At 48.2% G+C, this 26268-nt stretch overlaps 1 protein-coding gene across 1 annotated transcript in view; it reads right to left on the reverse strand.

The window, feature by feature from the left end:
* Positions 1–488: 488 nt before the first annotated feature.
* Wdr93 (WD repeat domain 93) overlaps positions 489–26268 on the reverse strand; it is a 41682-nt gene continuing 15902 nt past the window's right edge. The window contains exons 6-18 of the mRNA XM_052178299.1: positions 25696–25811; positions 23111–23149; positions 18897–18932; positions 16485–16569; positions 15709–15880; positions 14067–14137; positions 13530–13616; positions 12647–12766; positions 11750–11963; positions 10710–10773; positions 9495–9651; positions 8953–9157; positions 489–703 (exon numbers count right to left, since the gene is read on the reverse strand). Coding sequence (XP_052034259.1) covers positions 607–703; positions 8953–9157; positions 9495–9651; positions 10710–10773; positions 11750–11963; positions 12647–12766; positions 13530–13616; positions 14067–14137; positions 15709–15880; positions 16485–16569; positions 18897–18932; positions 23111–23149; positions 25696–25811 — 1463 coding nt within the window. The 3' untranslated portion in view covers positions 489–606. The remainder of the gene's footprint in view (positions 704–8952; positions 9158–9494; positions 9652–10709; positions 10774–11749; positions 11964–12646; positions 12767–13529; positions 13617–14066; positions 14138–15708; positions 15881–16484; positions 16570–18896; positions 18933–23110; positions 23150–25695; positions 25812–26268) is intronic.

Below are 26268 nucleotides of genomic sequence, written 5' to 3' on the forward strand. Positions count from 1 at the left end.
ATTCTCTCGGGTCCCCAGGATACCAAGCCTCTCCTAGCGGTCCATCTCCCGCCAGGCCCTGCCTCTCTGACCCATCTCTGTGTGGCCTAAGGCTCTATCACTCACCCCCACTCTTCTGGCCCTTCTCTCTGAGGTCGCTAACCCAGGACCTTGGTCATGCTAAATACATACATTTCCCACCACGGCACACTCCAGCTCTTCAGAGCGATTCTGTGAGGAACTGCTTCGAGTCAGAGAAGTGTGTAGAAAGAAAAGGGACGACATGGGGTAGGAGCCATCTGCCTTCAGGGAAGTAGGTCCCCAGGGCCCATGTAGCTAGCGACCCGGGAGATCCAAGAGCGACCCGGGAGATCCAAGAGCGACCCGGGGGTCCTGCTGGAGTCAGAGCCTGGAGGCAAGGATGAGCCGCACGCACAGCAGCTGCCAGTCTGTTTATTTAAATGACACATCTAAACTCCACGAGACACTCAGCATCTGAAGGTCCTCTAAATACCTCGGCCCTGCTGGCTCCACGGTGTCCCGGGCTTTGAGCTGTGGCTTTCTGTCCAGTCTTTCTACCTTGCGGTGTCCCGGGTGGGGGTGGGGGGGCTGTGGCGTCCCGGGCGCTCACCTCTTTAAGAGTTCTTTCTGGAGCATGATGGAGTACTTCCGCAGCCTGGACCATTGCTCGTGTCCTTTCATCTGGGTCTTCGCCAGCTGGAAGCTGAGGGCCACACAACCAGACATAAGAGGTGTCACCATAGCCGCCCGGCCCAGTGGTCGCGACTGTCCCTGAGCATTCAGGTGGGAAACTCTGGAAGATGACGACACACTGGCTTCATCTCTGGCCCCTGGCCTCAGCCTGACACGTGACAGGCATCGAGACGGACAGCTCAAGAAAGAATGAGGAGTCTGGTGTCCTATGGCACAGGCACCGTGAAGATGGCACGGGAACTGAGGACCTAAAAGCCCATGTCCAAACAAACTACCCAAGGCAGTCATCCAGCCACCTCAAGGAAGGCAACCACACCGGCTACAGCAGGGGCAAACACTGGAGACCCTCATCTGAGTGACAGAGCCGGTTCTAAAGCACAGAGACTGTGACTCCAGCTCTAGAGATCAGACGTCAGCCTTTTAAAAATGGGAATTCAGGGGCTGGAGCGATGGCTCAGAGGCTATGAGTACTTACCGCTCTCACAGAGGACCCAGGGTTGCTTCCCAGCACCCACAGGAGACAGCCCCCAACACCTCACAATGCCAGCTCCGGAGCCCAGCACCCACAGGAGACAGCCCCCAACACCTCACAATGCCAGCTCCGGAGCCCAGCACCCACAGGAGACAGCCCCCAACACCTCACAATGCCAGCTCCGGAGCTCAGCACCCACAGGAGACAGCCCCCAACACCTCACAATGCCAGCTCCGGAGCCCCGATGCCTGCTTCTGCCCCCTACAGACCCTTGTATGCATGCATGTGCTACACATACAGACAAGGAGACACACACAAACACAATTTTAAAAACCTTCTTTTTACCCATCTGCCTGGTGTTCCAAAGGCCCATGGTCCCCCAGCAGTCAAAACAAATGAACAAGCAAGCAAAGCTTAAAAACCACATACACTCGGCTGGCCTGGAACTCAGTACATAGACCAGCTGTCTCTGAACTTGTGGGCATCCACCTGTCTCTGCCTCCATTGTGCTGGGATTAAAGGCGTGCGCCACCATGCCTGGCTCTAAATACGCTTTTCGAAGGATTTATGAAAGCGATGCGCTCGTCACTGCATGCGGGAGTGGCAAGTTCAGGGCTAACTGGCTTTCTCTCTGGATCTGGTGACAAAGACTAGTCTTTGTTTTGTTAGGGGTTTTTTTTTGTTGTTGTTTTTTGTTTTGTTTTGTTTTTATTTTTTTCAAGACAAGAATCTCTGTGAAGCCCTGGCTGTCCTGGAACTCACTCTTTAGACCAAGCTGACTTCAAACTCAGATCTGCCTGCCTCTGCCCCCCAACTGCTGGGATAAAGGCATGAGCCACCAATGATTTCTGTATAGAGTTCAGTCACAGTTCCAAAGGTCTCTGAGGTTTCCCATAGTCACCACTAGAGGGCACCAGAGCAGACTCCCACACTACCTCCTGGCTGGCAGGCCCACAGCCATATTTCAGAATGAGCCCTGATGTGGAATCCTCAGATTCTCAAGGGTTTACCTCACCTGAGGAGGTAGGACCCTCAGCCCCACCCCTGGAAGGAATACTTTTTTCACATGAGGGAAATTAATCCCTTAGAGTCTGATAAACCAGTAGTGACTTTTTCTGAAGAAAATGCTGGACAAGACAATACTGATGTTCCTCAAGGCCACCCCCCCCCCCAGAGTTTCTTCTAGATCTATCACCAGACTCAAGGCTAAGCAGGCCCCTAGATTAGCCAGTACCAAAGGTCCATACGAGTCATGCTGTTATAAAATCCACCTCTCCTGTGCTGACCATTAGCAGTGAGGTCATTACAAACACTGTTTTGTCTGTGCTGCCCATCATAATAACTTGTTTCTGTGATTCAGTGCTGCCACCTGGCCCTTGCTACTCCCGGGCCCAATTAAATACCTTTAATTCGTTCGGTCAAGCAGCAGCGTCTCCAACCCTAAGGTCTGGCACAAGGAAAGGGGCAGCAACAGAGCACTTCAAATGTGCGGTGCCCCTCTCGCCAGTTTGTGTCTTAGGATTCGTGAAGGGCATGGCTTCTGGGCCTTCCCATTGTGGATTAGGTTTTTACAGAGTACCCACTCTAACGCTGCAATTTCCCTGAGCCTGAAAGGCCTTCATCAGCACTAAGCCAAGGGAGATCGGTATCTCCATCTCCTTTTCCGTAGGCCATCTTTTGATAAACACTTGAAACTTCTGACACCTTTCCTAACTGTGCGAGCTTCCATATTAAACCTAGACTGCCCACTCAGAGGGCCCATGTCAACAAACTCAGCCTGCTCTAGTTTTATGTTCCTTCCACCATTATCTACACAGCTATAAGCCAAGTAAACCTTTTCTGCTCACAGGTTAGTTATCTCAGATATTTTGTTACAGTTCCAGGAAGTTGACTGACACAATAAAGATCTCTCAAAACTAAAACCAGGGCCTAGAGAGACAGCTCCATGTGTAAAGTGACAGTGTAAGCAAGTGGTCAGTGCTGGGAGGGAGGGAGGGAGGGACAGAGGCCCTGGGGCTCAGGGGACAGTTAGCCTGGCCGGCCTGGCAAGCCCCAGGCCACTGAAAGACTGTCTCAAAAAATAAAAATAAAAACAAAAAACTCAAACAAACAGGCTGAAGATGTCTCAGTGGCTAAGAGCAAGTACTGCTCTTGGCAGAGGACCTGCATTTCAGTCCCAGCACCCAAATTGGGTGCTAACAACCACCTGAAACCCCAGCTCCAAGGGACCAACTCCCGTTTCCCAGGACACCTGAACTCACACGTCCACGCACCAGTACAACAAAACCCAGCAAACAAAACGAAAAGCCAAAGTAACCGAACAGAAGTTCCCAAGGTGAACGATACCTAAAGTAAGAAGGACTAGCATCTGAGGTGCTGGCTTCCGTAAACGCCACACACGGGCCCCCTCGTGACCGTGCCCTGTGCGCGCACATGTACAGAAAGTCACACTCTGAAGCAATCTAAAGTCAGATAAAAGCGCGTGCGTGAGGCGAGCTCGTACCTTGGTGAAATGCCAAGCTGACCGACCAGGCAGGAAGTGTTAGCGGTGGTGCTGATGATTTGGGGTGGTAGCATTATGGGCTATTTAAATGTACTCTTTTGGATATTCGTGTTTTCCAAATTTTATAAAGATGTACACACAAACACTAAAAATACTATTTTCTTTCTGGTTTTGGAACAATGTTTTGCTACATAGCCCAGGCTGGTCTCAAATCCCTACCTTTATACCCCAGCACCCCAAGTGCTAAGGTCATAGCCGTGTGGCACCATGCCTTACCTCTTTTTTATTTTTATTTTTTAAATAGCAGTGGCCATTTACTCTTTTAAGCTCACCAGGTATCTGTGACAAGGTCACTGGGTTAAGGGTGAAAACTGTCAGTCTGTGGCCAAAGGGAAGGGAGTTACTCAGACTGTTCCTGGGCCCCTGGGTCTATTCCCACAGGCGGGCTCCTGTTATTGACCTTTGGGTAAAGTGGGAAATGTCACCTTTCTGACCTATAAAGGGATAAGGCTGACTGAGCATAGGAAGACATGGCAGGAAGCAAGATTAACCGGGGTGGTCACAGAGCTCCCGCTGCCCCAGGAACCCAAGAGTGGCCACGGCCCTGGGGAGCACTCCGTGGCTCTGGGGAGCACTCCACAGCCCTGGGGAGCACTCCACTACTGTTTTCAGTCTGTTTGCCAAAACAATGGCCACATTCTGTGGGAAAGCTACAAGAGAAGCCACCACGCATGCTCAGCGCCCACTGTACCCACAATCCTACGAATACACATTTCCCATCTTCTTCCTGACTCCAAACCAGGATGGCGCTGTCATCATGGCCCACTGTCTCTCCCTGCCTTTTCCTCTTGAAAACATTCACGCCGTTAAAAGAGTGCAAGAGTACGACGGCGGCCCTCCACCCACATCGCCGCCCTCAGCTTTATTCCCCTCGGGCTCTCTATAAACATTTCCCTAGATTTCACCATCTCTTACCATTTTTACTTTTTGTCTCTATAAATACTTCCCTGAGTAATTTGGAAGTACGGTGGAGAAATCGTGATCCTTTCCCCTACATTTATCTGAAGAGCAGGTCCCCAGGGTCCAGAATGCTCCTGGGCATTGCGGCCAAACCTCTGACCCGACCGACCAGGGCAGTGTCAGTCACTTGCCTCTCCCAAAATCCAATCCACGAGACTGTCCGTGTTCCTTTCTTGATCAAGCAGCGCACTTCCCCGCAAAACTCAGCATAATGTAGGAAGGGCGAGGCAGGCAGGGCGAGGCGGCTCAGGGGTGGTAGCTAGCCTAGGGGGCAAAGACCCGTTTCCTTTTTGGAAAAGTTGGAGGAAAGTGTAGGCTGGCCCTGTGAGATAGAAAGCAGAGGGGAGCTGTGCTGCCACCTAATGGTCGTATTTAGGATTTCTCCAGGCTTGCTTGTGCGGTCCTTCCCCTCCCCCCCCTCACTGCATTCGTGCAGTGCCCTCAGAGGCCAGATTATGCCATATCCTCTGGAACTGGGTTACAGGCAGTTGTAAGCCAGCCTGTGAAGGCTGAGAATCAAACTCGAGTCTTTTGCAAGAGCAGCAAGTGCTCTTAACCTCTGTCTCCCCAGCCCTAAGGCATTCTGATTTTAACAGAAGGGAACATCGTACCTGCTATTTATGGAGTAAACAATCTGTGGTGATTTGAGTAAGGATGGCCCCCACAGGGGGCTTAATTACGAGGGAGTGACACTATTTGAAAAGGTTAGAAAAAATTGGAGGTGTGGCCTTGTTGGTGGAAATGTGTCACTGTGATTGTGTCTGAAGTTTCAAAAACCCACACCAGATCCCCACTCCTCTCTGTCTGTCTCTGTGTCTCTGTCTCTTTTTTTCCCTTGGGGATCAAGATGTAGCTCTTGGTTATTTCTCCAACTACACCTGCCTGACGCCATGTTCTCTGCCATGCTGATACTGGACTAAGCCTCTGAAGCTGTAAGCCAACCCCCCAGTTAAATGCTTCCCTTTATAAGAATTGCCTTAGTCATGGTCTCTACAGCAACAGAACACTGGCTAAGACACAAAGTGTGTCTGGTACTTTGTATTATCTTTCCTGAAACCTACAAGCCCTAGAAGTTAGGCCTACTCAAAATGTCTGCAGCATGGCTCGGCAGGTGGTGATGCTCTGCCTGTGAGCTTAGAGACAGGCAGGGTGACCCAGCCCAGGTCTCACAGCTGGTAAAGGGAGAGTCAAAGTTCACACCCAGGCCTGCCTGGTCTTAAACCTCTCTAACCTGGCCACTGCACTTCCTGAGGGAGAGGTCTAACCTGGCCACTGCACTTCCTGAGGGAAAGGTCTAACCTGGCCACTGCACTTCCTGAGGGAGAGGTCTAAACAAAGAAATGGGAGAAAGAGCCCGAGGGACCCGATGGGCGTTACCCTGACTGAGGAGACCACTGAAGCGCAGGGGCCACTTTTTATGAGATAAAGAAGTTTTGGAAGGGGACAAAACTAACAGCTGCGAAGCTCTGGAAAGTCCAGTTAGGGCTGAGACTAGCGACCCGCAGGGGACCTCATCCCACCCAAAATAAGTAGCCAGATCATGGTAGGAACTGTCAAGGATTTATAGCATCCTGAGATGTCCTGTGAAGTGAGACTCCTGCTCCTTCAGGGATCCTGAGTCTTTTCATTGGGCTTTGTGAGCAGAAAGGAAAGCAAGCAAAGGATTGGGGAGAGGCGAAGTGAATAAAAGAGGGCTGGAGAGATGGCTCAGCGGTTAAGAGCACCGACTGCTCTTCCAAAGGTCCTGAGTTCAAATCCCAGCAACCACATGGTGCCTCACTACCATGTGTAATGAGATCTGACACCTTCTTCTGGGGTGTCTGAAGATACCCCAGAAGAAGGTGTCAGATAGCTACAGTATACTTACGTATAATAATAAATCTTTAATTAAAGAAATGGATAAAAGAGAAGACATTCACCCACAAGAACCATCTGTGAAGGAGAAAAGGTAGTGATAAGTGTGGACGGGCATTTGCTATAAATGGCCAGGGAGTCAGGGAGTCAACAGTTTGCACCCGAAGAGTTCTGTGCTTTCCATCACAACTGCTTACTTCTGCTACGGAAACACACAAGCAGCCGCTGATTATCTGTGAAGTTGTGTAGTTGTGTTCCAGTAAGACTTAATTTAAGATGACTGGGCCCTGTACAGACAGACAGTGCTCTGCCAAGAGCCCAGGCTAGCTGTGGATACCTCCATTTGAAATGCTTGTCAAGAAGGAGTACCAGATACTCCCCCCCCCCCAGCCCAACAACACTCCACGATGCTGGCCCTGCACTTCGCTGCCCACCAGAACTTGGTGGTAAGGCACTATTGCCGAAGGTACCACACACTTTGGTCATGGGATATAGAGAAATCAAACTGGTTCTGGGTTGGAAGCCCCCTCTGTGCTTGCTAATGTTTACAGCAGCAGAGAGTGCTCTACAGGTGACCGAGGAAGAGAGGTAACAGTCTTCCCCGGATGTGAACCCTGAGAGCTCCAGTAACAGCCAGCTTGCTGAGACAGGGCCATCGGTATGAATGGTCGTCGGTATGGCCTGAATGCTATGGGAGACCAACCATGGTGTGAAGTTGGATTCAAGGTCTACTCCACAGAAGGGAACTCATGCCCGGTACTGTAAACCCAACCAGAGCCATCACTGGGGAGGCCATAAGACCTAATAACACACTGCCATAGTATTTTGCTAAAATGGACATAGTATTAAACCGACCTCTAAAGTGAATACGGACTGTTCAGCCCCAAATCCACATGTCTGCCACTCCCTTCCCACCAAGGCACAGGAAACACGAAGGCAGAAGTGTGCAAACCAGCCAGAGACCAGTGTAAAGCACTGTCTTCTGGACATGACAGGGGCATTGTCCCCATGAACTCACCCCAGCGAACAAGCCAATCAGCACCGCAGCGTGGGTGAGGAAGGGTCCAGAGGCCACCCTCATCTGAGAAGCTACTGGCAGCTGAATGGTTACCGTGGGAGGGGAGTCCTTTCTCTGCAGTGATGGAGCCTCTGTCGGGTTGCCCGTGCTCTAAAAAAATGGCTCCACAGTAGTGTGCACATGAGCAGCACCAGCTGGACCCAGCGGGCGTAAAAACCAACAACAACGCACCCAAAGCTGGACGGGGATGTGGTAGTGGGGTCTGAGAGGATGTGGAGCAAGGCAGTGGACGGTGGATATGATTAAAATATACTGTGTATATCCATGGAATTCTCTAAGGCTAAAAAAAGTCCAATTATTATAACACAAAAGGAGGCACTAGAGTGCATCCCTGGGCACAACAAAATACTTTAATTTTCAAAGTGAGAACACTTTAATTTTACACTTTACACAAAACACTTCAATTTTCAAAGTGAGAAACTGTGCAGCAGAAATCTACTGAAGGACTCCTTCCTCTCCATCCCTGCTTCCCTTCCCTTTCATTTTTCTTTCTGTATGTGGTGTATACTTATGTGTCTATGTTGTGGGCACATGTGTGTGGGCATGAATACATGCTGTTCAAGAGCAAGCTACCTTGTTTATTTTAAAGATAATTTTTTATTATTGTATTTTCTGTCTATAGAATAACAGGTCAACTATTTCTCTGTCTTGTCTCAGCAGGAGCCATCATTGGTTTAACCTGAAACAGAATCCACCCTGTCTGACCCCCTTGCTGTGAAAAGTCCCATGAGAAAGAACCCAACCCTGTTTCAGAAACTTAAGGTTGAAAGGCCCCAGCTAACTGCATTGTTTGGCTTCTGTTAAACTGCTTGCTTGCTTGCTTGCTTTACATCCCTCTACAAATGCTTCCTGTAAAATGCATTCAAGGCTGCTTTATGAGAAGTGTTTTTCTCTAGGCTTAATACAGACTCTCAATTTGGACTTTGGTCCTGCTGATGTGTCTTTGGGTCTGTACCCACAACTGTAGGGGTTTTTCCTGCATGTATGTCTGTGCACCATGTGCATGCCTGAGGCCAGGGAAGACCAGAGGAAGGTGTCAAATCTCCTGAAACTCCAGTTCCAGGATGTCTGTGAGCTACCATGTAAGTGATGGGAACCTGGGTCCTCTGAAAGAGCAACCCCTCTCTTAGCTGCTGAACCACCTCTCCAGCCTCCACATTGGCTTTTGGGGGCCTCTCATCGGACTGGAACTCACAGAGTAGATTTGACTCACATGGTAAAATCCTTCAACTAGCAGCAATTAGGCATTAGGAAGGCTCTTAGCAGGAAACCACGCTCAGTGACAGCGCACCCAAACACAACCATACATACAATGGGGCGGGGGGCTCTTACCTCTTCTGGAGGAACTGCTCACATCTTTTCTCCACTGGCAACATCTGGGAGAAGCTCTGGTTATATTCCAAGGCCTTTTGAGAAATGGTGCACTTTTTGGAGATATCTTTCAGGAGTGTGTAATCCTCAAAATTAAAACAGAAAACAGAATCTGTGGTGTTCTTGGGATCGTCAGTAGATGTGGTCCGACCATGTGGATGGGTTCCTGGGAGGGAAGGAGAGCACCGTGCTCAGTGTAAGTGCTTTCTCCATGGGGTTAGGGTCCTCAGGGTGTGGACCTGCTCTCTGTGTATGGAGGCCGCCTCATCTGGCTTGAGCCAGGAGGGAATTACTTAATTAGGCAGAACAAAGACCTTGCCGGCACTTTATCAAACACGGGGTGGGAGGGGGGACCCAGGCTGCAGGCTCCTTTGGCCTGGGACAGAGGGGACTGAGAAAGCAGCCGATGAGTGTCACCAGGCTTTTGTGAGGGGTCAGCAAAGCCAGGGAAGCGGGCAGTACACCCTAGTGCTGGGTAGCTGCCCTCACATCCTCTTCCATACCATGAAGCAGAAAACATGGATGGTGTGAAGAGACAACAAACAGCGGTTTCCAGGGCACTGCCTGCTGGCGGCATGACAGGACCGAAAAAGCACAGATGACCTCAGTCTTGGCCACGTCCATGAGGTTTATAGTATGATTCCTGGAAAAGATTAGCACCTGGGAAGGAAAACCATCTCCTCTCAGACGTGGCTCTCACAGGAAGGCAGAGGGTAGAGGCCACCGTGGGAGCTTGCTCCAGGACCCCCTCTCACCTCCTGGCATCTGTCCCTCTTCAGACACTTGTGACCACAAGGAAAAGTCTCGTATCCCTCCAATCATCCCCTCACTGTCGGCCCTGAGGTTGCAGGGTCCCTCCTGCCTGCCTCTGGGTCCCTCTCTCTCCCTTTATGAGCTCATTCCCCTGGTGACTCCTGGAGACCACAGGGACCCAACAGTACATTAGCTTCAAGCCCAGCTCGTTGACCTCTGCTGGGCACAGAAAGGACTTATGTGGGCTCATGCATCCTAAAAGCCTTCGGGGCCCCGTAGGGCCTCTTCCTCTGCCAAGTCATATCAGGAATCAGGCTTTCTCTCTGGCCTGGCTCCATCATAACCCTGAACGGATTAGGGAGTCAGCAGGGTGTGGCAGAATCAGCCACATCCAGGGCAGCCCAGCGTGCACTTCTAGTTCCGCTTGGAAGATAATGTTCCGTGTCCCCACCTGTCCATGCTGTAGGTCACATCAATGGGAGGCATGTCCGCATCCTTGTGCCAGCATACAAAGGTTGGTCCCTCTGCCCACACCTACCCTCGTCCCTCTCATGTACCTACAGACATGAACTTTGGGTAGTTTCAACTTTCTTGATTCTGTTGTCCCTCCCATCACAGTCTCCTCCCTCTGCAACTTCTGCATGAGGTGATCCCTACTCTGCTCTGGGCATCCATGACATGCTTGTGTCCTGAGGCAGCTGTTTGGCGATTTGTCTCCTGATGAAGTGTGAGCACCTTAAGGGTGGCGCTTTCTCTCTGATGTGTGGTTATTTATTTGATGCTTGGGATTGACCTGCTGGCATTGACTCTACTGCCGAGCGCTACCCGCGGCCTTGGAGCCTCTCTTCCATATCAATATACCCCAAAGCAAGACTAATGCCTAGCAACAGTAAGCTGTCAACAAATATGTCTAGAAGGGATGATGGAGACACTCAGAGAGGAGGAGCGAGACTCTGGAGACCTACCATGCCAGGCAAGGCTGGGACTGGGGCCACAGCATAAATGGCTTCTTCCATGTGCATCACAGGCCTGTGGGGCACAAAAAAACCGGGCATGTCACACTTTGCTATCTGCCCCTAGGTATTTATCCTAGAGAAATACTTGATGTGTATCTGTAGATATGTGACAAGATCATCCATAGTAGCAATCGATAAGTAAGTAAGTAAACAAACAAACAAACAAATAAATAAATAAAATTAAAATCGAAGCCCAGTGGGGCATTCACCTGCCGGAGGCTGCGTAAGTCGCAGACTATGATGCACAGGGGAACTGACCTGGAGGCACATGTGCCAACATGAAGAGCTCTCATGGTAATGTCACAAAGCAAGTTAGTACCAAATACATAGAAAGCAATTTGGAGATTCATAGAAATCCGGTCATAAGTTTCCTAAATATGCACAACTTAATAAATGCATTGCTTAGAGGCAAAATCATGCATAGGTGTTTTGTTTTGTTTTGCTCTTTCGCTTTCTAAGACAGAGTTTCTCTGTGTAGCCCTGGCTGTCCTGGAACTCACTCTGTAGACCAGGCTGGCCTTGAACTCAGAAATCCACCTGCCTCTGCCTCCTGAGTGCTGAGATTAAAGGTGTGTGCCACTACCACCCAGCTACAGGTGTTTAATCCCAGCACTGGAGAGAGCAGAAGCAGGCAGATCTCTGTGAGTTCAAGGCCAGTCTGGTCTTCAGAGCAAGTTTCAGGACAGGGCTACACAGAGAAACCCCGCCTCTATTAATTAATTAATTAATTAATTAATTAATTAATTAAAAAGAAAAATCCCAGGTCTCTGGGGAAACTGGTGAGAGTTATTTTGGGAGAACTGTGCCTGTGGTAATATAGTACAGTGACAGAACACAGAGCTGTGCCCTACCCACGTGCCACTGTGCTCGGGCCAGCAGAGCGGTGACTATGGCAGCAGGTTCTATCAGGCTGTCAGTCTGGCCCGTGGAGCAGAGCCTTCTGTCTGGCAGGCAGAGTATCACCTTTGTCCTGTCCCTAAGCCACTGACCTGTCAACAAGCACCCTGCTGGTGGGCCCTTGGGTCCCACTGGCTGTCACCAGGTGCAGGGAAGAATTAGTGCACAGCACCACACACATAACCTCAAACTTCACTGGGTAGTCAGGGTACACGTTCTGTCCTTGGTCCACCAGGAAGAACCGCAGGAAGTGAATGCTTTGGCAGAAACATCCTTCAGGCAGAGCAAGGACCCCGAAGAGGAATCCTGGGGAGAAAAGATGAGGTAGCAGCCATGGGTCTAGTCCTGTGACCAAGGGTATGTGAGGGATATGCGTGGGGCAAGGACCAAGTCAGGCAATGTGCAGCGTCTGCAAGGGAAAGCTCTTAGGACCTAGAGAGGAGTTGGGGACAGGGGACCAGGGCTCAGGAGGAACGGGGAAGGAGAGCCATGGCCTAGCTGACCTATGGCTGACCATGGCACGTGTGCGACACAGACATGGCCCTGGAAAGCGTGTGCGCTGCCAGACAGGAATCTACTAATGTCTTCCAGCTGACATGAAAACGCACTTCTGGCCGAAGGGGCTGAGAGCCATGGTTGACTCAAGCATCCCTATTGAAGCAGGCGCTCTCAGATGTCTGCTTCTGCAAAGTTGGGCCAGGACCCTGGGCCCCTCACAGTGCTGCCCCCCCAACAGCTGCTGGCCTCGCTTTAGCCACTTTCTAGGTCTCTCAGTTCCAAACCCAGCAGAGTTCCTGCTGACTGGCATGCGGGGGCAAAAAGGCATTGGAAGGTGACCTGCTTTCTTTGAGAGCAGGGCAGAGGCTGCAGGATATCTCCACCTGTGCTGGGAGACGAATCCTCCCTGTAGCGTGACAAGGAAGGGGACCTGGTACACTCCCTGGGGAGACGCTCAGGTGCTCAGTCGAGGGGTGCGATGAGGAACTCACCTTGAGCCAGGTCCCACAGAATGAGCACACCATCCTCACAACCAAGGGCCAGGTAGGAGGAGAAGCTGCTGACCTGAGACATTACAATGGGTGAGGCACAGGGCCACACGTTCTCACAGTCTGGAAGGGAGGAGACCATTTGCCAGGCTCCCGGCAGACCCTGCCCTGCCCAGCATCTTCCCCCACTCCCCCAACCCCCGCCATCCCCGGGGAATGTGATGCCCACACTGGTCTGCTTAGCCCGAGGGAGGGGCCCCTTGTCTAGGCTCTCCTCCTCTTTCTTCGGTGCTGAGCTCCTCCCCCAGAGCTGACGTTTACTGACTAGTCCCAGGCTAGTAACAGGACGCTGTTAGACTCGTTATAGGTCATAGTGCATTTCATGTGATTCCCAGAAGAGTTCCATGTGGCAGGTCCTGTTAGAACGCCACTTCACGGATCAGACTGAGGCACAGAAGCAAGTGGCTTGACTAAGGCCACAGCCAATCGGTAGACCCGTGGGGATTAGAAGGCCAGGGTGCCTGGGAGAGGGCTAGAACATTTCCTTCGTGCTCAACCTGACTTCTAAAGCACAGCGTGAAAGTCAAATACAGATGGCAACTGGCCTGCACACTGGGCGGGGCCTAGCACTGGGCGGGGCCTAGCACTGGGCGGGGCCTAGCACTGGCCGTCAGAAGCCAAGCCCATTCTCCTTTCACAATGGATCCTGTGGGGCCCCGTGCACCTGACAACTCGGGGACAGACCGTGAACACCCACTGAGCACCCTATTTCTGGCTGCACAGCTCTGGCTCTCATCCCACACTCTAACAGCTCAGCAGAGAAGCCCGTGCTCCCAGAGCCCTGAGTTAGGCACTGTCTCAATCTTAGTCTTGGCAGTCCGAGTACCAGTTTTATCCTTTGGCGTTTTGTTCAGGGAATAGAGGAAGAAATTGTGACTTCCAGTCCAGTGTAATCCAAGGACACATGCTACTCCTGGGGCGGAGAGAGAAGAAAGGACGGGATTGGGTATCAGGAAGCCTGTGGTTTGTGTGGCAAGTGGGCCCCTTATGGAGTCTGGAGTGCCTTGTGTTGGCGGGTGCCACTCAGCAGAAAGGGGAAGAACAGTGTGGTACCTCCACCGAGGATGTTCTAGGGTACAGCTGTCCTTTGGCTGTTTTTATATCTTCTGGAAAGGTCAGTATCCACTTGGATGTCAGAGTTTCGTCTGCTTGTGACTATAAGCCAGAAGCAGCACGCCAGGCATACGCTCACAGACCCCTATAGGATAGCCCCGCCCTGAAATCGGGTGGCTCCGTTTTAGGAAAACTGGGCTCAGGAACACAGATCAAACAGACACTGCCAAGCTACAGCTGGCAGCCCGATTTGTACCTTCACTCGCCCCCCTGCAAGAGCTGCCCAAAGGGTCACCCCACCCCTATTTACCTGAAGAGCTCTTGACATCCGTTGGCGTGGTTGTTAAGGAGTTAGTGTAGAAGAAATGGAAGGTGGCCATACTGGAAAAGACAGGCAGGAGTCAAGAGGCACGGAGACCCCTTGGCAAGATGAGATTTGGCACAATATGGAATTAAGATCAGACATGGACCCTGGGCCTCCCTCCCAGGGCCCATGGCAGCCACGTTCCAGTTGCTGGGGCTGGGGGATGAACAGACCTTGGACACTGAGGAAGATAGTGCTAGTGAAGGTGGGGTCACTCATAGGTCAGCAGGGTAGAAGATGGGGCCCCAGCCAAAGGAGCCCCCAGCTTTAGGAAGTCACACTATCCTCAGAGGAGATCCCTGGAAGGCCAGGCGTGGGTGACATTCCATAAGTGCTTTCTCACCAGGGGGCTCACAAAACTCAAAGTGAACTGAAGAAGTGTACTGGAGTGCTTGCGGACTCTCGTGCTGTACCTATAGTGCATAATTAATATAGTCCCTAGATATCTTGCTGGGCAGTAGGAATGACTTGGGAACCACCAAGCCAGGCTAGGGTTTTGGTTCACAATAAAGGGTGGCCATTAAGGCAGAGCCTTCAGACTCCATGTCCTGCTATGAGGACATTTAAGGTCCACTTGACAGCAAAATGGGAGGTCTTACTCCACATATGAAAACAAGAATGTTCCGGAACTGTCAGGCAAGCTGGTTCTTAAAACCATGGCTACTTCAGACTCTGAGCTCAGCTCTTAGCATCAGATCGTGGGCTAACAGGACCTACCCGCTGACCAAGGTGTAAGCACGTTACTTCTAACTTATTGTAGTAAATACAGACCTAGATGACATCACATTTAGAAAGACAAGGGGGGTGTGGGGTGGTTTTCAGCACCCAGAGATCCTATCTGGCATGCACAGACCCTGGGTTAGATCCCGGGGCTGCAAAACAACAAGAAGGAAATGGAGGAAAGTGTCAGTAACAGTGGCAGCGTATTTCCCGTTTTGTTATCTTCTGTTACAGAGGTGTCACACGAGTCTACTGCTCTCTCATGGGCGCAATCGCTCATGCTTCTCTTCCCTGTCTGCAGCGCTGGACCTTGAACCCAGGGCTGTGGGCATGCTAGACAGTGTTCAACTGACCCGGGCCACTGCTCCTTTACAACTGTAGCTGCCGCCTTCCCTCTAGCTGTATTTAACACTCTCCACGGAGCCTTTCACAGGAATCTGCTGGGGCTGGAGAGGTTGCTCCGTGGTTAAGAACACTGGCTGCTCTTCTAGAGCAGTTCAGTTCCCAGCACCCACATGACGGCCGACAACTGTCTAAAACTCAGTTCCAAAGGATCCGAGGCCCTCCTCTGACCGCTGTGGGTGCTGCGAACACAAGGTGTACAAACAGGTATAGGCAAAACACCAATATACATAAAATAAAAAAAAACATAATTAAGTAAAATTAAAAACGTTTTTTAAAAAAAAGTGTTGAAATTCTCCCAAGTCAGAAAGTTTTTAGAGGCAACTAATCTTGGATGGGTCCAGGAAGTGCCAGGAAGCAGGGCCTCCTCCCTCAAGCTCACCTGACTGGGCTTCCTCCCTCAGGCTCATCTGACTGGGCCTCCTCCCTCAGGCTCACCTGACTGGGCCTCCTCCCTCAGGCTCACCTGACAGGCTCCTCTTCCCACTCCCCTTCCAGGTGCTTCTTGTAGGAGGCGTAGAAGATCTCCATGTGTTGCTCCCACTGCACATCCTTGATAAAGTGATTCTGCCCAGAGCCTAGCCCGAAGTAGTCCTCTACCTTTGCAAAGACTTCCAAGGGGCTTTTAAATGTGGTGCCTGGATTGAAAAGACCCCAGAATTCAGTGAAACCTTGTTTCCTTTGTCGGTTCCCCTGCCTCCTTCAGGGTCTCTCATAGCTCAGGTTGTCCTCAAACTCATGTTACAGAGGATGACCTTGAACTCATGATCCTCCTGCCTCTCCTTCCCCAAATGCTAGGATTACAGATTCTTTTCTTTTCTTTCCTTTTTCCTTCCCTTTTTCCTTTCCTTTCCTTTCCTTTTCTCCCCACCCCCTTGGTAGCCCTCCAGCTTTAGAATGAAGGAGACTCATCTCTCCATGCTCCATGCTTGGCTGCAGGCGCTAAGCAGAGGAGTGACAATGGCTCACACAGAAGCATGGGAACGAGCTAATTCCACCCAACAATCAGAAACATTGTCCCTCTTCAGTCTTCTAAGCCTGCTAACTAGATTCTTATATTTGTGTTTTCTTTTGTTTTGCTTTTTTTTTTCAGTCATAGAACCTCTGAGTTAAAAACTTGTCTTCGGAAGTACACACTTAATTAGATATTACTGATAATAAGTAGAAAACAGGACCGTGCAGTAAGGCTGCGGGACAATGGGGAAACCAACAGCAAAAGGAGGAGGGCTGCCGCCTGCTTACCTGTGATGGGCTTAGGGGGTTTAATCTTCATTATAAAAACAGGAAGACTCAACTTAAGGTCACTTTTAAAAGAAATGTTTAAGTCCTAAAATAAGGGAAAGACACAGTCGATAAGCTAAGAAAAGAGAACCATGAAATCATTAAAATTAAACATTCTTAAGGAAGGGAGGGAAGAAAATGAATGAGACAAGTAAAAATGGAATAGAAAGATGGTAGACTTAAATCCAAACTTGCCAATAGCAACAAATGTAATGAAGCAACCAAATGTAAATGGACTAAATACTATTTTTTTTTTTTATGGATTTGGGGTTTTTTTTTTTCGAGACAGGATTTCTCTGTATAGCCCTGGCTGTTCTGGAACTCACTCTGTAGACCAGACTGGCCTTGAACTCAGAAATACGCCTGCCTCTGCCTCCCAACTGCTGGGATTACAGGTGTGTGCCACCACTGCCCGGCTAAATACTATACTTAAAGAGCAGCTACCTCAGTTCTGATTGCTAGGTGGAATTCATTTGTTCCTATATCCCTGCATTACCACCAATATTTACTGAGTATGTACAATGCAACAAACACAAAAATAAGAAAGACACATCTAATCAAAAGATAAAATTCACCTATATGCTGTCAAAAAGAAACTCTATTTAAGCCAGCACTTGGAAGACTGAGGCAGCAGGATTGTGAGTTTGAGACCATGCTGGGCTATAGGGCAAGGCTAAAACAGCTTTAGTTACAGTGAGATACTGTACCAATGCGCACACACACACACACACACACTGTACCAATGTGCACACACACACACACACACACACACACAGAGAGAGAGAGAGAGAGAGACAGAGACTCTAATTCTCAGTTTAAATATACATAAACACATTGAAAATACAAGTATTAAAACATATATGTCAACTCAAAATAAGCAGAAGAAAGCTGGGATGGCTTACAAATGCCTGCCTTAGATCCAAGCAGAACAAAGACTACCAGGGACCAAAGAGTAATGTTTAAAAAGTCAGTTTATCAGAAAACATAGCTTCCCAAACTGGTATGCATCTACTAGCAGGGTTTCAAAGTACACAAACAAAAATTCACAGAAGCAAGAAAACAGTCTTAGAGACTCCTCTTCTAAAGGATGACAGGGTCGAGTGTTGGCATCTGGGAATCCCCACAAACCACCCAGAAACCGTTCTCAGGCAAGTAGAAATGGTTTGTTGAATGCCATACCCCAAGGCTGATTGATCAGGCCCACAAATTCAGACTCTGGAGCTGGCTGTGGCACTGAGTTAGGAGCCCACATTGAGTTTTAAGCATAAAACACACTAACATCTGTGCCAAGTTATCCCACCAATCAGGATTTAGAGACAGGAGATTTCCTTAGTAACATGGCTTTGTTGTGCATTTGTCCTGTTTCCATCGGCAGCAGGAGACTTGCCATGTCTAACATTCGGGTCTTTCTTTTTCTTTTCTTTTTTTCCTTTTAAAGATTTATTTATTATTATATGTACGTACACTGTAGCTGTCTTCAGACACACCAGAAGAGGGCATCAGATCGTGCTATGGATGGTTGTGAACCACCATGTGGTTGCCAGGAATTGAACTCAGGACCTTCAGAAGAGCAGTCAGTGCTCTTAACCGCTGAGCCATCTCTCCAGTCCCCTACCATTCAGGTCTTAACTCACCATCCAGGACATCAGTTACCCAGGTACATGTCTCTTTCTGCCATGTAGGATGGCAGTTCTCAGGGAGGCCTTAGGAACCTAAACTTTACTCAACCACCACTCAAAATGGAAGCCTTTTTTCAAATAGTTTCTTACTTTAGTCCAGGTGTCTCTCTTATGTTGGGGTCCACCCCAAGGGCAGTTTATAGAAGCAAATACCATAAAAGCTTATATGCAGATGCAGGATGTGTTGCTGGGTGGTTGGTTTGGATCCAAGGTTGTTGCAGGTAACTATACAAAGCAGTTCTATTAACTTCTATCGTGACTGGTTTCCAGGGGCACAGAACATAAGAGAATATTTAATCAGCTTGGACATGAGAAAGTTTGCTAGCAATGGCAGAAACAACACAGGAGAAAGTTTCCTTATAATATTAGTAATAGAACAAAATGGCAGGCTAGCCAAGTAACAGCTACCTAAGTGAGTAAATACAGTATTGCTATGCAAAGAAAAGCATTAGATGCAGAGCACTTAATAATCTGGCCAACACAAGCAGAACCTACTATCTTTTCAAATGCATTTAGCAATGTAAATCACATTTTGGGCACAAAACAAAACTCAATAAACTTGGAAGGTGTTACATTGTAAACAATTAAATAAACTGTTAGAAACTGTAACCAGCAGGCTAGATCTATGAAGACTCACTTTAAAAAACAGAGTACCACAGGGGCTGGGGAGCCAGCTCAGAGATAAGGTATTTACCTGGGTTGAGTTAGAGCTGACATTTGGTCCCGAGCTCTGAAATAGAATAAACAAACAAACAAACAAATAAATAAATAAATAAATGTTATGATCAAGAAAGAGAAATAGACAAAAAAGAACCCCGCCTATAAAGGAAATATTCACACCCATATCTTTTTTTTTTAAAGATTTATTTTATGTGTGAGTGCTCTGTCTGCAGGTATGTATACAGACCAGAAGAGGGCATCGGATCCCATTACAGATGGTTGAGAGCTGCCATGTGGTTGCTGGGAATTGAACTCAGGACCTCTGGAAGAAGAGGCAGTGTTCTTAACCACTGAGCCATTTCTCCAGCCCTCACACCCATATTTTAATAAAGTAGAATATCTAAATAAAGTGAACTATCACCAAAACAGGCTCAAAACATTAAAAACAGATAATGAATTGAACAGCGTAAAACTTAAAAACATGATAAAAATTTTTGCTGGTGAGACCTCAAGACTTACACACCTAAGAGTGGGGAAAGGTATACAACTTACAAGAAAGGCTAGCATATCTTGACACCAGACTGACCAGAAAACCATCCAGACAAACCCATACAAAAACAATAAGCCAGACTCATAGCTCATAGTTACATTTGAAAATACCTATGAACCTAGGATTAGTGTGTATGTGTGTGTGTGTGTGTGTGTGTAGACTATCACCCAAACAGAACATTACCAAACAGCACAACACTGGCTACATAACAGGCCTGTGCTGGTTAGGTGGTTTGGGTTTGGCTTTGCTTTGTCAATTTGACACAAGCTAGAAGTCAGCTGGGAGGAGAGACCCTCAGTTGAGAAAATGCCTCCAACCGATGGGTCTGGGTGCAAGTGGGTGGAGCATCTTCATTAATGATTGATGTGAGAGGGTCCAGCCCACCGTGGGCGGTGCCACCCCTGGGCAGGTGGTCCAGAGTTGCATAAAAAAGGCAGCTTAGCCAGCTAGTGGGGAGTAAGCTGTTCTCCACCACAAGCCCATCCCTGCCCTGGCTTCTGCCCTGGCTTCCCCTGATGATGGACTGTGACATGGGAGCACGAGGCGAAATAAACCCTTTCCTCCCCTAGTTGCTTTTGATATTTATTATAGCAGCAAAGAACAAACTAATACAAGTAGCAATCTCTCGTCTCCGTCACCTCACAGCATCCATAGTAATGAGAGGAGCATGCGCAGACGCAAGCCACGTGATATCTTACATGAGAGAAGGGCCGGGCTTCTCTCTCTTCTGAGGACTTGGGATAGAACACAAGAATGACCACTAGGCACCACCCTGGCTTAAAAGTTCTACAGTTGCCGGGCATGGTGGTGCACGCCTGTGATCCCAGCACTTGGGAAGCAGAGGCAGGAGGATTTCTGAGTTCAAGGCCAGCCTGGTCTACAGAGTGAGTTCCAGGACAGCCAGGCTTACACAGAGAAACCCTGACTCAAAAAACAAAACAAAACAAAATCTACAGTTCTACAGAACTTCCAATACTACCACCCTAGAGACCAAGCCTCTAGTTATTTATGGCAGACTCCTGGGAGACCAAATCACGCTTAATGGAGAACCTCGACAGATTATCAGGCATACAGAGCTGGAAACCAAGCAGTGGTTGCCACGGCTCCAGGAAGGGGAGGAAGGGGTAGTGGGAACCAGAGGCCACAAAGACTCATTGCGCAGGCTGAGCTATCTGAAGACTGAAGCACTTGAGGAGGGCAGCCGGTACGAAACAGAGCTGTGCGTGGGACTGTGCTGAATGAGGGAGTTTGCTTGCTCTTGTCACAAAGCAGCAACATGAGTGTGCAGAGAACGTGTTATTTGCTTCACTCTAGAAACCTCTCCTAAAGATCTGTATGTATCCCACAGCATCATGTTATGTGCCTTAAATATACAGAGTTCATTTTTAATGAGAAAAATGTAGATAAAAGTCACTATCCATTCTTGATTTATTTTTTAAATAGTTATTTATTTATTTTACATATATGAGTGCTATCTACATGAATGGTTTGCTGAGCCATCTTATCACAGCCCCCATTCTTGATTTAAATAAAACAAAACCCTTAACCGGCAGAGGCTAGAGAGACACGTGCTCAATTTGATAAAGGCTATTTACTGCTGCTCTTTGGCATTTTTATAAGAGACCCTGGAAAATGTAGGCAGCCAAGAACAATAAAGAAAAAGGGTGGTGAGGATTTAGAGCTGTGCTTATCTGTTTAGAAGATAAAAAGTTATTAAACAGCACACCATGAAAATAGGCAGTAACCTTCAGTCAAGAGGAACAGTGCTTTGATGGGAGGGGAGGGAAGAGGGGGCTCACGGGATGGGAGGGGAGGGAAGAGGAGGCTCACGAGAGGGGAGGGGAGGGAAGAGGGGGCTCACGGGATGGGAGGGGAAGGAGGAGGGGGCTCACAGACAGCGGGATGGAGAACAGGAACTCAGGTTCTCATTTGGACGTGTCAGCTCTGCACCTGCACACATGACTCTAAGAGTCTCTCCCTTTCGTTAGATTAATTTTTTGAAATTGTGTATTTGTGTTGGGGGAGAGGGTATGCACATAAGTGTGTGTGTCTGGAGAGTCCAAGAGACCATCACATTCCCTGGAGCTGGAGTTACAGGCGGTTGTGAATCTCCTGATGTTGGTGCTAAGAACCAAACTCAGGCTTTCTGGAGGAGCAGCAAATGTTCCTAATCGCTGGGCCATCTCTCTGCCCCTCTCCTTTCTCCTTCTGAGAGTAGCTCTTTAAATTCTGTACCTTCATCCTAAGCAACACACAAAAATCAGTGTGCTAAGTATGAACTAAAGTGGTGGATTTTTTTTTTCATTTTGGACAGAGTCTTGCTTTATAGCTCTGGCTGTCCTGGAACTATATAGACCAGAACTTGCAGAAACCCTCCCGCCTCTGCTGTGTTGGGTTTAACGCTATGGGTCACCATGCCTGGCTTCTTGTCATCTTTTTGACTTCCCGTCCTTGCACACTTCTATCTGGAGGAGACTCCCCCATTACTTAAGTCTTGAAGGAAGTTTCTTCTTCTTGAGAAAGAATCTTTATGTTGCTAGGCTGGCCTCACACTTGCTCTGTATTGGAGACTGACCCTGAAGTCTAGGTCTTCCCAGGTGGAGCTCTCGAGTGCTGTGTGAACACGTGTCCCATGCTGTCAGCTGACTTCCCAGAATGGTGCTGCCAAGAGTTACTTGTGCAGCGTCAAACAAAAGGTCTCTAGCAAGAGACCCCATTTCAGATGTCTGTGGCTCCTCAGGTAAACCTTAGGAAAGGTTGTGCCCCAGGTCCCAGGACAGGTCTGCTCTGCCCTGCCAAGCATTCCAAGATGAAAAGGAACTGCGCAGTTCACCTGTCTTGGTTGGCCACACTGCTACAGAGTAGGTGGGGCCTCTTTAGGGAAATCAGGGCATAGAGTGAGTGTCCAGAATCCTAGCACTGGGGAAGCAGTGGAAGATGGCTAACTCGGGGTCACTGTGGGCTACATGGACACCCTGCCTCAAAAATCAAAAAGTGCCCATAAAGTTTCGAACACAAAATGCCATGGTTGTTTTAACACCATTCAACATGAGGGAAATTACAGCAGAGGAAAATGAGTCTCATGGGATGGTGACTAAACAATACTAATTTTGCAAACTTTACAAAAATAAAAGATGATGTAACTACATCACAGGGCCCCTGCCACGGCCTTGGGGGTAGGGGCTTTGTAAGTGATGGGGCTGGAATTTAAGCTCCCTGTCTTGAGATAAACCTGCCTCAGAACACATGATTAGAGGCTGTTTCCAATGGCTGTAGATACAAGATTAAGACACAGAGAAGAGCTGGAAAGATGGCTCAGTGGTTAAGAGCACTGACTGCTCTTCCAGAGGTCCTGAGTTCAATTCCCAGCAACCACATGGTGGCTCACAACCATCTATAACGGGATCTGATGCCCTCTTCTGGTGTGTCTGAAGACAGCTATAGTGTACTTATTTACATTAAATAAATAAATAATTTTTAAAAAGAGAGAGAGAAGGGAATGTGGGGGTGGGGCAGGGTGGGGTAGGGTGGGGCAGGGATAGGGGTAGGGGTAGGGGTAGGGATAGGGGCAGGGGCAGGGGCAGGTGGACAGCAGGACATTTTTGCCAGGGTACTTGATAAGTAATAAACTTTTCACTTACAAACCTTTCAAATGTACCTGAAGTCTCTCCCTGGAGACTGTCTTTAAAGTTTCTTACCGTTTCTATGCTTTCTGTAACAACAGGGTCAGGAGTGTTCTGAGGAGAGGAAATAAAAGGGAAATTAATTCACAGTGGGTTTGATCCACGTTCCTGACTCCTGATATCTTCCGAGATGTTCTTTCTCTCCCTGACCCATTTCCTTTTCTAAGAACTGAATTCACGGAGTACACACGGAGGACCAGCATTTGGGCAGCTCTCTAGCCTGCAGGGTTTCAGAACATGGCACCCATTCTTCGGGACCTTAAATGAGCTGGACACAGATGAGGCATGTAATAATGGCGTACGGTGAGAGGATCATTATGGGCCACACGAAAACCAACACCGAAGAAAGATGAAATGAGTAGTTCCTTTCTTTTTTATTGTATTTTTATTTTAATATATTAAAATTTAATATTTAAATAATGTAATTTGGTAATTAATTTACTTTATTTCTTTGTGAGAGGGAGCCTTGCATGCACCTGGTTTGCTTGCTGAAGTGAGGACAACTTGTGGGAGGCAGTCTCTCCTGTTATGTGGGTCTCAGGGGCAACGCTCGTGTTGCCCAGCTCGCGCGCCTCTATCCACTGAGCAGTTTCCAGGCCTTCCTTTTCTTTTTGAAATTAGCATATATATATAGAGAGAGCACCGTGTGACATACCTGAACATGGATGCACTGTGCTGTGGTGTAGAGTGTTGTTGTTTGTTTGTTTGTTTGTTTGTTTTTCCTGGACAGTATTCCTCTATATAGTTCTGGCTGTCCTGGAACTCACTCAGTATGTAGTCCAGGCTGGCACTGAACTCAGAGATCTACCTGCCTCTCTCCTAAATGCTGGAATTAAAAGTGTGTGCCGCTATGCCCGGCAGCCTGTGGCGCAGTCCTGAAGTGGGTATTTCTAATCAGGAAAGCATGGGATGATGCTAACAATCTACAGTTAAGTAACTCTCAATAAAACTTACAATAAAGATCCCCCACTGCTGCTGGTTGATCCTCGGTTATGAAAGATAAGTGCATGGCCGGGCGGTGGTGCAGATGGCTCTAAGCCCAGCACTCGGGAGGCAGAGGCAGACAGATCTGAGTTCAAGGCCAGGGTGGTCTAGAGAGCAAGTTCTAGGCCAGCCAGGGCTACACAGAGAAACCCTGTCTCAAAACCCAGAATAAATAAATAGACACATCCCAGCACTTGAAGAAGAATGGCTTCAAATTCAAGTTTGTAGGTCATATTACATAACTCTGCCTCAAAATAAACAAAACAAAACAAAACAAAATCCAGTCTGTGCATGCGTGCATGCACACACATAGAAAGAATATTTTCAACCAATGTATTCTTCCTACTTCAATTATAAATCAACCAGTCTTTCAAAAATATATTGCTTGGGCACTGACTATGACATCATGGGACTTTGTGATTAAAATTAACCACAATTAAGATTGTGACCTTAATTTGGAAATCTGCCATCCAGTTAATACAAAGGAGCATTTACACATATCAGGGTTGGTAAAAACAGAAGCCGTATGTACAAAGAGCCAGAAAGGATGTGTGACTGGCAAATTCCATCAGTGTCTAAGAGGAGGCTCGGCACTCTGATTATTAAATCTCCTCCTTCTGAGGAGACCCTATGGGGGGCTCAGCACAGGAGCATCTCAGCCTTTGTCCCCCATATTAATAAGACCATGGATTTTGTTTTGTCAGACCTGACACGGTGTTTGTCTCTGTGTATACTAGTCTAGTCTAGGCTACTGTAGACTGCCTAGCTCAGACTAGGCTAGTATGTGCTGCTTAGATCAGGCTGGGCTAGTTAGTGTGTGCTAGCTCAGGTTAGGCTAATGTTTTACCACTGAGTTACTTCCCTATCCCAGCACACTAAACACAATATGGTTGTTTTCTTTTTGTTTGTTTGTTTGTTGTTTGTTTTTTGTTTTTTTTTGTTATTCTTGTTTTATTTGGTTTCTTGAGACAAGGTTACTCTGTGTAGCCCTGGATGCCCTTCAGTTCACTTTGCAGTCCAGACTGGCCTCAATCTCACTGACATCTGCCTGCCTCTGCCTGAGTGTGTGCCACCACCACCTAGCTTAACACAATATTTTTCAAATGCGGTGCTCAATTAATAATAGTTGATTTCTAAATAGAAAACTAATGCATGCATATTTATATTATATTCTTAAGTAAACTAAGCTTTAATCTTTACTGAGAAATTAGATTTCAAGCCAACTGAAACAGTTAAGTTGCACCTACTAAGAAAATCAAAGTCCACACGCTGGTAAACATACTAGAACCCGAAACATTCAGGGATTGCTTCTGACCAGGAGTGGGGAAAGGTATACATGAGGCAGAACACAGGATAAAAGACACTCCCCTCCCACGAGAAACGTCTGAGTGCAGTCTCAGGGACAGGAGTCCAAGTCAAGAGAGACACAGGACCTCTGGCTACTCAAGACATCTCTCCTTATTAATATTGTATCTAAAGTAAATCAATTTTGGAGACTGTCCACTGTTCCTGTTTGTCAAAGCCCCAGTGGCCTTGCTAGTTCCATGGTGAATTTGGGCTAGATTTGGGCTAATATAGTATAGAGAGAAAATATTGATTAAAAGGATGTTTCCTACCAGTTGCAGCTGTTTGGGTTTTTTCTTTTGATTTAGAGCTGATTGGGGGTGCTCCACTTCCTTTAGCCAAATCTCCTTGGGTAACTTATACACTTCCAGCCAGACATCCCCAGCTCCTGCATTGGGAAACCAAACAAACAATCGTTGGGCAACGAAGTGCTGTGGCAAGGTTCAGCTGGAGACTTTCTGTCTCCTCAGAAGCGCTGGCCTGGAGACCCGACAGACCTTCTGCAGTCAGTGCCTGTGGAAGGGGGCTTGCGCAAACTGAAGCAATGGCTAGTGTAAGCCCTTCCTGACGAGCGATATTGCATGGAGGCTTGAGCCCTCAAGCCACTGCTCTCTAATGCAGTCAGGGGCTTCTCCTACAACACCAGCACAACTCAGTTTTTAATCAAACTGCCATCTTTGCCAAGTCCCATATTTTCTATGTTGCAAATGTCAGTTCTACTGACATTCTGCCCTAGAGTTGACATTGCCTCCTAGGGGAGGAAGCTGGCACAGGTAAGCATAGGAAGAGAGGCTTAGGGCAAAGGGAGAATTGGAATGGGCACAGATCCCAAAGAGTTCTCTGAC

This window comes from Apodemus sylvaticus, chromosome 1 (assembly GCF_947179515.1).
Source record: "Apodemus sylvaticus chromosome 1, mApoSyl1.1, whole genome shotgun sequence".
NCBI lineage: Eukaryota > Metazoa > Chordata > Mammalia > Rodentia > Muridae > Apodemus > Apodemus sylvaticus.